A 12,232-nucleotide genomic window follows, 5' to 3' on the forward strand; every position below is an offset into this window, starting at 1 on the left:
CTCGATCTCTCTCGATCTCTTTCTCTCGATTCCTCCTGATCTCTCTGGATTTCTCTCGATCTCTCTCGATCTCTTTCTCTCGATTCCTCCTGATCTCTCTGGATTTCTCCTGATCTCTCTCGATCTCTCTCGATCTCTCCCTCTCTCTTGATCTCTCTCTCGATCACTCTCTCTCGATCTCTCTCTCGATCTCTCTCTTGATCTCTCTCGGTCTCTCTCTCTCTCGATCTCTCTCTCTTGATCTCTCTCTCGATCACTCTCTCTCGATCTCTCTCTCGATCTCTCTCTCGATCTCTCTCTTGATCTCTCTCGGTCTCTCTCTCTCTCGATCTCTCTCTCTCGATCTCTCTCTCTCGATCTCTCTCTCTCGATCTCTCTCTCTCTCGATCTCTCTCTCTCGATCTCTCTCTCTCGATCTCTCTCTCTCTCGATCTCTCTCTCGATCTCTCTCGATCTCTCTCTCTCTTGATCTCTCTCTCGATCTCTCTCTCGATCTCTCTCTTGATCTCTCTCGATCTCTCTCTCTCTCGATCTCTCTCTTGATCTCTCTCGATCTCTCTCTCTCTCGATCTCTCTCTCTCTCGATCTCTCTCTCTCGATCTCTCTCTCGATCTCTCTCTCGATCTCTCTCGATCTCTCTCTTGATCTCTCTCTCTCTCTCGATCTCCCTCTCTCGATCTCTCTCTCTCGATCTCTCTCTCTCGATCTCTCTCTCTCTCGACTTCTCTCGATTTCTCTCTCTCGATCTCTCTCGATCTCGATCTTTCACTCGCTCGATCTCGATCTTTCATTCGCTCGATCTCGATCTTTCACTCGCTCGATCTCGATCTTTCACTCGCTCGATCTCGATCTTTCACTCGCTCGATCTCGATCTTTTACTCGCTCGATCTCGATCTTTCACTCGCTCGATCTCGATCTTTCACTCGCTCGATCTCGATCTTTCACTCGCTCGATCTCGATCTTTCACTCGCTCGATCTCGATCTCTCTCTCGCTCGATCTCTCGCTCGATCTCGATCTCTCTCTCGCTCGATCTCTCTCTCGCTCGATCTCTTTCTCGCTCGATCTCTCTCTCGCTCGATCTCTCTCTCGCTCGATCTCTCTCTCGCTCGATCTCTCGCTCGATCTCGATCTCTCGCTCGATCTCTCGCACTTCTCGCTCGACCTCTCGCTCGATCTCGACCTCTCGCTCGATCTCTCGCTCGATCTCTCGCTCGATCTCTCTCGCTCGATCTCTCTCTCGCTCGATCTCTCTCTCGCTCGATCTCTCTCTCGCTCGATCTCTCTCTCGCTCGATCTCTCTCTCGCTCGATCTCTCTCTCGCTCGATCTCTCTCGCTCGATCTCTCTCTCGCTCGATCTCTCTCTCGCTCGATCTCTCTCTCGCTCGATCTCTCTCTCGCTCGATCACTCTCTCGCTCGATCTCGACCTCTCGCTCGATCTCGACCTCTCGCTCGATCTCGACCTCTCGCTCGATCTCGACCTCTCGCTCGATCTCTACCTCTCGCTCAATCTCTCGCACGATCTCTCGCACGATCTCTCGCACGATCTCTCGCACGATCTCTCGCTCGATCTCGATCTCTCGCTCGATCTCGATCTCTCGCTCGATCTCGATCTCTCGCTCGATCTCGATCTCTCGCTCGATCTCTCGCTCGATCTTTCGCTCGATCTCGATCTCTCGCTCGGTCTCTCTCGCTCGATCTCTCTCTCGCTCGATCTCGATCTCTCTCTCGCTCGATCTCGATCTCTCTCTCGCTCGATCTCGATCTCTCTCTCGCTCGATCTCGATCTCTCTCTCGCTCGATCTCTCTCTAGCTCGATCTCTCTCGATCTCTCTCTCGCTCGATCTCGCTCGATCTCGATCTCTCTCTCGCTCGATCTCGATCTCTCTCTCGCTTGATCTCTCTCGATCTCGATCTCTCTCGCTCGATCTCTCTCGCTCGATCTCTCTCGCTCGATCTCTCTCGCTCGATCTCTCTCTCGCTCGATCTCTCTCTCGCTCGATCTCTCTCTCGCTCTCTCGCTCGATCTCGATCTTTCTCGATCTCTCGATCTCTCTCGATCTCTCTCGATCTCTCTCGATCTCTCTCTCTCTCGATCTCTCTCGATCTCTCTCGATCTCTCTCGATCTCTCTCTCTCTCTCTCTCTCGATTTGTCCCTCTCGATCTCTCTCAATCTCTCTCTCTCTCGATCTCTCTCTCTCTTGATCTCTCTCTCTCTCTTGATCTCTCTCTCTCTCTCTCTTGATCTCTCTCTCTCTTGATCTCTCTCTCTCTCTCGATCTCTCCCGATCTTTCTCGATCTCTCCCGATCTTTCTCGATCTCTCCCGATCTCTCTCTCTCCCGTTCTCTCTCTCTCCCGATCTCTCTCGATCTCTCTCTCTCCCGATCTCTCTCTCCCGATCTCTCTCGATCCCGATCTCTATCCCGACCTCTCTCTCTCTCTCTCCCGATCTCTCTCTCTCCCGATCTGTCTCTCTCTCTCTCTCCCGATCTCTCTCTCTCCCGATCTGTCTCTCTCTCTCTCTCCCGATCTCTCTCTCTCCCGATCTGTCTCTCTCTCTCCCGATCTGTCTCTCTCTCTCCCGATCTGTCTCTCTCTCTCCCGATCTCTCTCTCTCCCGATCTCTCTCTCTCCCGATCTCTCTATCTCCTGATCTCTCTCCCTCACTCTCTCCCGATCTCTCTCTCTCTCTCTCTCCCAATCTCTCTCTCTCTCCCAATCTCTTTCTCTCCCGATCTCTCTCTCTCCCGATCTCTCTCTCTCTCCCGATCTCTCTCTCCCGATCTCTCTCTCTCCCGATCGCTCTCTCTCCCGATCGCTCTCTTTCTCTCTCCCGATCGCTCTCTCTCTCTCCCGATCGCTCTCTCTCTCTCCCGATCGCTCTCTCTCTCTCTCCCGATCGCTCTCTCTCTCTCCCGATCTCTCTCTCTCCCGATCTCTCTCTCTCCCGATCTCTCTCTCTCTCCCGATCTCTCTCTCTCCCTCTCGATCTCTCTCTCTTTCCCTCCCGATCTCTCTCTCTCCCTCCCGATCTCTCTCTCTCCCTCCCGATCTCTCTCTCTCTCCCTCCCGATCTCTCTCTCTCCCTCCCGATCTCTCTCTCCCTCCCGATCTCTCTCTCTCCCGATCTCTCTCTCTCCCGATCTCTCTCTCTCTCCCGATCTCTCTCTATCTCTCTCTCTCTATCTCTCTCTCTATCTCTCTCTCTCCCGATCTCTCTCTCTCTCCTGATCTCTCTCTCCCGATCTCTCTCTCTCTCCCTCTCGATCTCTCTCTCTTTCCCTCCCAATCTCTCTCTCCCTCCCGATCTCTCTCTCTCCCTCCCGATCACTCTCTCTCCCTCCCGATCTCTCTCTCTCCCGATCTCTCTTTCTCCCGATCTCTCTCTCTCTCTCTCCCGATCTCTCTCTCTCTCCCGATCTCTCTCTCTTTATCTCTCTCTCCCGATCTCTCTCTATCTTTATCTCTCTCTCTCTCTCTCTCGATCTATCTCTATCTATCCCTCTATCTCTCTCTGTATCTCTCTCTATCCCTCTATCTCTCTCTGTATCTCTCTCTCTACCTCTCTCTCTGTCCCGATCTTTCTCTCTCCCGATCTCTCTCTCTCTCACGATCTCTCTCTCCCGATCTCTCTTGATCTCTCTCTCTCGATCTCTCCCGATCTTTCTCGATCTCTCCCGATCTTTCTCGATCTCTCCCGATCTTTCTCGATCTCTCCCGATCTCTCTCTCTCCCGATCTCTCTCTCTCCCGATCTCTCTCTCTCCCGATCTCTCTCTCTCCCGATCTCTCTCGATCTCTCTCTCTCCCGATCTCTCTCTCCCGATCTCTCTCTCTCCCGATCTCTCTCGATCCCGATCTCTATCCCGATCTCTCTCTCTCTCTCTCTCCCGATCCCTCTCTCTCCCGATCTGTCTGTCTCTCTCTCTCCCGATCTCTCTCTCTCCCGATCTGTCTCTCTCTCTCCCGATCTCTCTCTCTCCCGATCTCTCTCTCTCCTGATCTCACTCCCTCACTCTCTCCCGATCTCTCTCTCTCTCTCCCAATCTCTCTCTCTCTCCCAATCTCTTTCTCTCCCGATCTCTCTCTCTCTCCCGATCTCTCTCTCTCTTCCGATCTCTCTCACACTCCCGATCGCTCTCTCCCGATCTCTCTCTCCCGATCGCTCTCTCTCTCTCCCGATCGCTCTCTCTCTCTCCCGATCGCTCTCTCTCTCCCGATCGCTCTCTCTCTCTCTCCCGATCGCTCTCTCTCTCTCTCCCGATCGCTCTCTCTCTCCCGATCGCTCTCTCTCTCTCCCAATCTCTCTCTCTCCCGATCTCTCGCTCTCCCGATCTCTCGCTCTCCCGATCTCTCGCTCTCCCGATCTCTCTCTCTCCCTCTCGATCTCTCTCTCTTTCCCTCCCGATCTCTCTCTCTCTCCCTCCCGATCTCTCTCTCTCCCTCCCGATCTCTCTCTCTCTCCCTCCCGATCTCTCTCTCTCCCTCCCGATCTCTCTCTCTCCCTCCCGATCTCTCTCTCTCCCTCCCGATCTCTCTCTCTCCCGATGTCTCTCTATCTCTCTCTATCTCTCTCTATCTCTCTCTATCTCTCTCTATCTCTCTCTATCTCTCTCTATCTCTCTCTATCTCTCTCTATCTCTCTCTATCTCTCTCTATCTCTCTCTATCTCTCTCTATCTCTCTCTATCTCTCTCTATCTCTCTCTATCTCTCTCTCTATCTCTCTCTCCCGATCTCTCTCTCTCTCCTGATCTCTCTCTCCCGATCTCTCTCTCTCTCTCCCTCTCGATCTCTCTCTCTTTCCCTCCCAATCTCTCTCTCCCTCCCGATCTCTCTCTCTCCCTCCCGATCACTCTCTCTCCCTCCCGATCTCTCTCTCTCTCCCGATCTCTCTCTCTCTCTCTCTCCCCCGATCTCTCTCTCTCTCCCGATCTCTCTCTATCTTTATCTCTCTCTCTCGCGCGATCTATCTCTATCTATCTCTATCTCTCTATCTCTCTCTCTACCTCTCTCTCTGTCCCGATCTTTCTCTCTCCCGATCTCTCTCTCTCTCACTATCTCTCTCTCCCGATCTCTCTCCCTCTCCCGATCTCTCTCTCTCCCGATCTCTCTCTCTCTCTCCCGATCTCTCTCTATCTCTCTATCTCTCTCTCTCTCTATCTCTCTATCTCTCTCTCTATCTCTCTTTATCTCTCTATCTCTCTCTATCTCTCTCTATCTCTCTCTATCTCTCTATCTCTCTCTCTCTCTCTCTCCCAATCTCTCTCTCTCCCGATCTCTCTCTCTCCCGATCTCTCTCTCTCCCGATCTCTCTCTCTCTCTCCCGATCTCTCTCTCTCTCCCGATCTCTCTCTCTCTCCCGATCTCTCTCTCTCTCTCTCTCTCTCGATCTCTCTCTCTCTCGATCTCTCTCTCTCTCCCGATCTCTCTCTCCCGAATTTTCTCTATCTCTATCTCTCTATCTTTATCTCTCTCTCTCTCTATCTCTCTCTCTCTCTCTTTCTCTATCTCTCTATCTCTCTCTATCTCTCTATCTCTCTCTCCCGATCTCTCTCTCTCCCGATCTCTCTCTATCTCTATCTATCTATCTCTATCTCTCTCTATCTCTCTCTATCTCCCTCTCTATCTCTCTCTATCTCTCTCTCTCCCGATCTCTCTCTCTCTCCCGATCTCTCTCTCTCCCGATCTCTCTCTCTCCCGATCTCTCTCTCTCTCCCGATCTCTCTCTCTCCCGACCTCTCTCTCTCTTCGATCTCTCTCTCTCTCTCTCTCCCGATCTCTCTCTCCCGATCTCTCTCCCTCCCGATCTCTCTCTATCTCTCTCTCCCGATCTCTTTCTCTCCCGATCTCTCTCCCGATCTCTCTCTCTCTCTCCCGATCTCTCTCTCTCCCGATCTCTTTCTCTCTCTCTCCCGATCTCTTTCTCTCTCTCTCCCGATCTCTTTCTCTCTCTCTCCCGATCTCTATCTCTCTCTATCTCTCTCTATATCTCTCTATCTCTCTCTATCTCTCTCTATCTCTCTCTATCTCTCTCTATCTCTCTCTATCTCTCTCTATCTCTCTCTATCTTTCTCTATCTCTCTCTATCTCTCACTATCTCTCTCTATCTCTCTCTATCTCTCTCTATCTCTCTCTATCTCTCTCTATCTCTCTCTATCTCTCTCTATCTCTCTCTATCTCTCTCTATCTCTCTCTATCTCTCTCTATCTCTCTCTATCTCTCTCTATCTCTCTCTATCTCTCTCTATCTCTCTCTATCTCTCTCTATCTCTCTCTATCTCTCTCTATCTCTCTCTATCTCTCTCTATCTCTCTCTATCTCTCTCTATCTCTCTCTATCTCTCTCTATCTCTCTCTATCTCTCTCTATCTCTCTCTATCTCTCTCTATCTCTCTCTATCTCTCTCTATCTCTCTCTATCTCTCTCTATCTCTCTCTATCTCTCTCTATCTCTCTCTATCTCTCTCTATCTCTCTCTATCTCTCTCTATCTCTCTCTATCTCTCTCTATCTCTCTCTATCTCTCTCTATCTCTCTCTATCTCTCTCTATCTCTCTCTATCTCTCTCTATCTCTCTCTATCTCTCTCTATCTCTCTCCATCTCTCTCTATCTTTCTCTATCTCTCTCTATCTCTCTCTATCTCTCTCTATCTCTCTATCTCTCTCTATCTCTCTCTATCTCTCTCTCTCTCCCGATCTCTCTCTCTCTCGATCTCTCTCTCTCCCGATCTCTCTCTCTCCCGATCTCTCTCTCTCCCGATCGCTCTCTATCTCTCTATCTATCTCTATCTCTCTCTATCTATCTCTCTATCTCTCTCTATCTCTCTATCTATCTCTCTATCTCTCTATCTATCTATCTCTATCTATCTATCTCTCTCTATCTCTCTCTATCTATCTCTCTCTATCTCTCTCTATCTATCTCTCTCTCTATCTATCTCTCTCTCTATCTATCTCTCTCTATCTATCTCTCTCTGTCTATCTATCTCTCTATCTATCTATCTCTCCATCTATCTCGCTCCCTCCCTCCCTCCCTGCTTCCCTGCCGCCCTCCCTCCCTCCCTCCCTCTTTCTCGCTCGCTCCCTCTCTCGCTCGCTCCCTCTCTCGCTCGCTCCCTCTCTCGCTCGCTCCCTCTCTCGCTCCCTCTCTGGCTCCCTCTCTCGCTCCCTCTCTCGCTCCCTCTCTGGCTCCCTCTCTCGCTCCCTCTCTCCCTCTTATGTTATCTTGATCACATGGCACCTGGAAACGGACAACTGTTCACGCTCACACTCATACCTAGGAGCAACTTAGCCAATCCGCCTGCCATGCAGGCTTTTGGAATATGGTAGGAAACCGTAGTATCTGGAGAAAACCCACGCAGGCCCCGGGAGAACATGCAAACTCCATACAGGTGGACCGTTCTGGATTTAAACCCATGACCTCAGAGCTGTGAAGTTGCAATAATTGAGATTACTGTAGTTCAAAGTTTATTTTCTGTCAAAACTTTCTCATCATACAAAAGCTGTACACATTTTCAAATGTACAATCAGAAAATCTAATGTTTTCATCAACTTTTTCATAATGTAGTTCTAAGAAAAGCATACTTAGGTGCATTTTTACTGTGGTCTGCTTGACTTTTATAAAAAAACAAAAATCTCTTCATGTACAAAACTTTCATATAATACAGTTCATGATGAACAATTAACATTCAGTGATTTTATTTACTTGTGTTTCAACATTAAACCAATACGTGGAAATATGAGGATATGTGCCCAAATCTTTTTTTTACACTTCTCATTGTCTGATAATCATAAATTATTATCGGATTCAATAAAATCTGAGAACATAGATATGTGGAGTCTTTAATTCAGTCAATATACTTGTTACAGTGTGTTTGCCTGAGTGTGTATACAGGGAGTTACTTAACTGCAGACCACCTGAAACCTCCGGGCCTCGGGGGAGTGATCATGACATAGTCATACTCCCTTGTCTAGCACTTTTTCATACACTATCTGCAGGCCCACAGTTTTGGGAATGTGGACATGGTAGTATTTGTCCCTGCAATTGGGGTCCCGAGGCAAGGAAGATGTCTTGGAGTGACTGCTGAAGGGGGAGACAGTTGGAACCTGTGAGGGGCCTACATTGGCTCTCACTTCAAAGGGGCTCCAACAGTGATCTGAATGACCTACAACCTTGCACTCACTGGTGCAAGCCCACAATGCTAAAGAAGAGAGAGAGAGATGGAGCAAGAGAAAGAGGAGTGTTAGAAGTTGATGTAACAGTGACTGCCAATAATAATAGGATTAAAGTGATTACTAATATTTTATCAGACCCCCACTAACCGCTTAGATTTTGTTAATATTGAGGAGTTTAGTTATCCTTAACATCTGTGGACTCTCACTCAGATTCTAAGCCTTAGAATCTGAGTGAGAGTCCACAGATGTTAAGGATAACTAAACTCCTCAATATTAACAACTAAGTAGGATTACATTGATGGAGGGGCTATAACAATGTGCGTTGGGCTGATGGGTGTTTGAGTAATGTTGATGTTTCTTTGAAATCATGCATATAACTGCCAGTTTTACATAGCTACACTTCAGGAAACAGATAGATACCTTGAAGGTTAAAGTGTACCTTTTTGGCCTCCTTACCATTTTGTCCACCCATAGAAGGAGCGGGTGCGGCATCTTTCTTCTGGCCTGTGTCTCCGCTCACATCGCTATCACTGTCATTGAAGTCACTGTCCCCTTTGCCACTATCTTTACCACTGAAGGCAGGGTCTCTACCTGAGATGGTGGTGTAAGAGTTACCCTTCCAGTTGGTGATCGGCCTCACAGCCTCCTTCCCGTTATCATATCCAGGCAATGTGGAATATCCCTGAGCATGAGATAGAATGATGAGTCAAATTTTGCATAAACTAACTGGGATCAAGAGTGACCTAGTGGAAGAGTACTCACTGATTGCCAATCAGTCTTTTGGCGGGTATAGAAATTTTCTATAACATTCTCTCTTTAAGGCATTTAAGAGACTACAATTAAGACTTCCTGATGCATTTCCAAAGATTAATTGATTTAAAAAAATATTAATGGTGCATATGTCCCACTCACCTCAAGTTCATTCCCTCTTAGTTTGCTGTTTGTCTCTGAGTTGTAAACACTGGGGACCTCGCTCCCGTCTTCCAAGACCAAACACATGTCACTATCTCCGACTTCAATCAGGCTACTCAACGAGTGTCCCCCAAAGCCTGGTGGCCCTGCAGCCGTGTGCATGGGGAGAAAGGGATTTCCTGCTATGTGGCTCTTGCCCCGCTCCAGCATATATTTCTCCTCATAAGAGTCACCGTCCTCTACATTCTTGTCTCCTTTGTGCCGGTTGCAGGTCGTGGCGATGACTATGATGGCGATTAGCAGGAGAGTGCAGCTCCCTGCCAAGACAACAATGACAATCACCGACAGGTCCCACTGTGCGGGTATGGTGCTGCTGCCACCTGCCTCGTACACGGTGCCATCACTTGGCGGGGAGCTAGCAATAATGAGAAAGTGAATTGTGGCGGTGGATGTGAGCACTGGCCTGCCACTGTCGCGCACTGTCACGGTGATACTCAGGGTGTTATCCACATCATGGCTGAGCACTTGATTAAGGGAAATATCTCCTGTGGCTTTATCGATGGAGAAAATCGAGGGCTCACCAGTGGTCAGCCCAAAACAAAGCTCTGAGTTTATGCCCTCATCTGCATCCAGGGCCTCTAGTCGCATGACAACATAGCCACTCTGCACATCCCGGGGCAGGAGAACTTCAGCCGAGCTGTTGTTGAGAACCGGGTGGGTGATGGCCGGTGCATTGTCATTTTGGTCTATAACCCCCAGGAAAACTTTTGCAATTCCTGTCAGAGGCGGGGAGCCACCATCGCACGCGATTATCTGGAGCTCCAATTCCTTCATCACCTCGTAATTGAAGCTACGTAATGCATAAAGTGACCCACTTGCAGGATCCAGTGAAACAAAAGTGGAAATAGGGGAGCCCATGAAATAGGTGTCTGCTAATTTATAGGTGACCTTTCCGTTTGGCCCCAAGTCAACATCTTGCGCAACCACTGTGGTGATGTATTCACCAGGTCCATTGTTTTCCATCACAGAAACATTATAGATAGACTTACTGAATATCGGGGCATTGTCATTTTCGTCCATGAGGCGGATGGTGTACTGGGTAATGGTTCTAAAAGGCGGAAAACCCAGGTCTTCAGCTACGACCGTGAGGTTATATTCAGGGATGTTTTCCCGGTCTAACGGGCTTGTGCTCACAATCATAAAGCTATCCTCATATGCTTGCTGCAGTCTGAAGTGACCGTGTCCATGGAGAGTGCAATGAACTTCTCCATTGACTCCAGAATCTCTGTCTGAGGTACTTACCAGAGCTACAAAACTCTCCTTGGCTGCAGACTCGGTGATATAGGCGATTCCAGTGGTGATGGATGTCATGGGCGTAATGGAGATCTCAGGCGCATTGTCATTCACGTCTTGGACTTGAACAACAATTTTGCAAATGGCCGGGTTGGGGTTTATACCAAGGTCACTTGCCTGGACGTCGAACTCATACGTGCTCTTACTTTCAAAGTCGATAGGGCTTTCCAGGGTGAGCCTCCCGGTTTTTCTATCCACTTTGAAGAGTTGGCAGATTTCCAAGGGTACCTGGTTCCCAAAGCTGTACACTACCTCACCATTTAGCCCTTCATCTGGGTCCTCTGCATTTAGATCTAACAGGAGGGAGCCTACTAGAGCATCTTCTGGCAAGTCCACCGCAAAGCTGTTTCGGTCAAAAATTGGGCTATTGTCATTATAATCTTTAACCCTGATGTTGACCTGTGTGGTTCCGAAGAGGGAGGGGTTCCCGCCGTCCTTGGCAATCAACTCCAGCAAATAAGAACCTTGAGTCTCCCGGTCCAGCTCTCTCATTAGAACCAGTTCTGCATATTTAACCCCGTCAGCCCTGCTCAGTACATCGATTGAAAAGTGGCTGTTAATTGTGATCTGGTAGCTTTGGATGTAGTTCATCCCCACATCCTCATCCACTGCAAAGTCGAGAGGAAGGCGTGTCCCCACAGCAGTGTTCTCTGATATGTCCATGCTCAATTCTTTGCAAGGGAACACCGGAGAATTGTCATTGATGTCCTGGACCTCCACTTCAACATGGATGAGCTTGAATTGTTCCTCTGAGAAACTTACAACGTCAAAAGAGATGAGGCATTGCAGGGTGTGCTTGCAGATGAGTTCTCTGTCTATCCTCTCCCCAATGCTCAGCTGCCCGTCGCTTTCCCGCAGATAAATGAAAGAAGAGTTGAACTGTTTCATCATCCTAAAATTGAACTGGGAGCCTCCTAAGGAATATGCTGAAGCAGAGATGATGTCCTTGGATAAGTTACCAATAATTGTTCCTGGGGCGTCTTCCTCAAAGGTCTGATATTTTACTGTCTTTGCCTTTGTGACAGCTGACAAGCTTGTTAAAGAGAGCAAGAACAACATCAATCTTTTTTCTCCCATTTCTGCACCCAACAGCAGCATTCTATCAGAGTCCAATTTTGAATTATGAAAGAAAAAAGTTCCTTAATCAGCTTCAAACTTAAAATTGGAGTAACAAATGTTCCATATACAAGTCAATCTGTGCATATAGGATGCACTCCTCCCTTTCTTACTTTGTTTCACTCTGCCCCACTGCAGATATGCTGCTCTCAAAGCAAAGAGAGCTGTAGTCTCAGCAAAAGGGTTTATATGGATAGGCATGCAAATGGGCCTCACTGTAGCCAATCGGGGCTACGGTGAGGAGGGGGAAAGCAGGGGGTGGAGGAAAAATTCTGAAATACCTCTTAACCCTATAACTAGATTCTTAGACCGTTGAAAATCTTGGTGTCCAATATGTGGGCTACATTCATGATGTGATCTAGTATGTGCCGTTGTTTCTGTGGCTTGTTTATCTTCCATAGGCTCTGAAATTAGTTCGGGGAGCAGAGAAGTGTAGTGTCAGCTGAGCTAGACGACAAAACATTTGACTAGGGAGGATGTTATCCATCCTTAGATTTATGTCTCTACATTGATTTATTCCATCCGTGTGCCTCAAACTAGGCAGTGACATGCTTCACAATGCAATGATATGAGGGATTGGGTTGCTTTAAAGAAACACTTAATCAAGAATGCATTTTTTGAAAATTGATGCTCATTCGGATGAATTGTGAAAGACAGAAATACAAAATAAATTGGTGCAA

At 48.3% G+C, this 12,232-nt stretch overlaps 1 protein-coding gene across 1 annotated transcript; it reads right to left on the reverse strand.

Moving 5' to 3' along the window:
• Positions 1 to 7,439: 7,439 nt before the first annotated feature.
• On the reverse strand, positions 7,440 to 11,693 carry LOC144201665 (protocadherin-8-like). The gene is given in 4 exon segments (XM_077724415.1): positions 7,440 to 7,963; positions 7,965 to 8,197; positions 8,628 to 8,853; positions 9,084 to 11,693. Coding segments are annotated over 4 exon segments (2,979 nt in total). The 5' UTR covers positions 11,535 to 11,693; the 3' UTR covers positions 7,440 to 7,894.
• Between the last annotated feature and the right edge of the window lie 539 nt (positions 11,694 to 12,232).

This window comes from Stigmatopora nigra, chromosome 9, assembly GCF_051989575.1.
Source record: "Stigmatopora nigra isolate UIUO_SnigA chromosome 9, RoL_Snig_1.1, whole genome shotgun sequence".
Lineage (NCBI taxonomy): Eukaryota > Metazoa > Chordata > Actinopteri > Syngnathiformes > Syngnathidae > Stigmatopora > Stigmatopora nigra.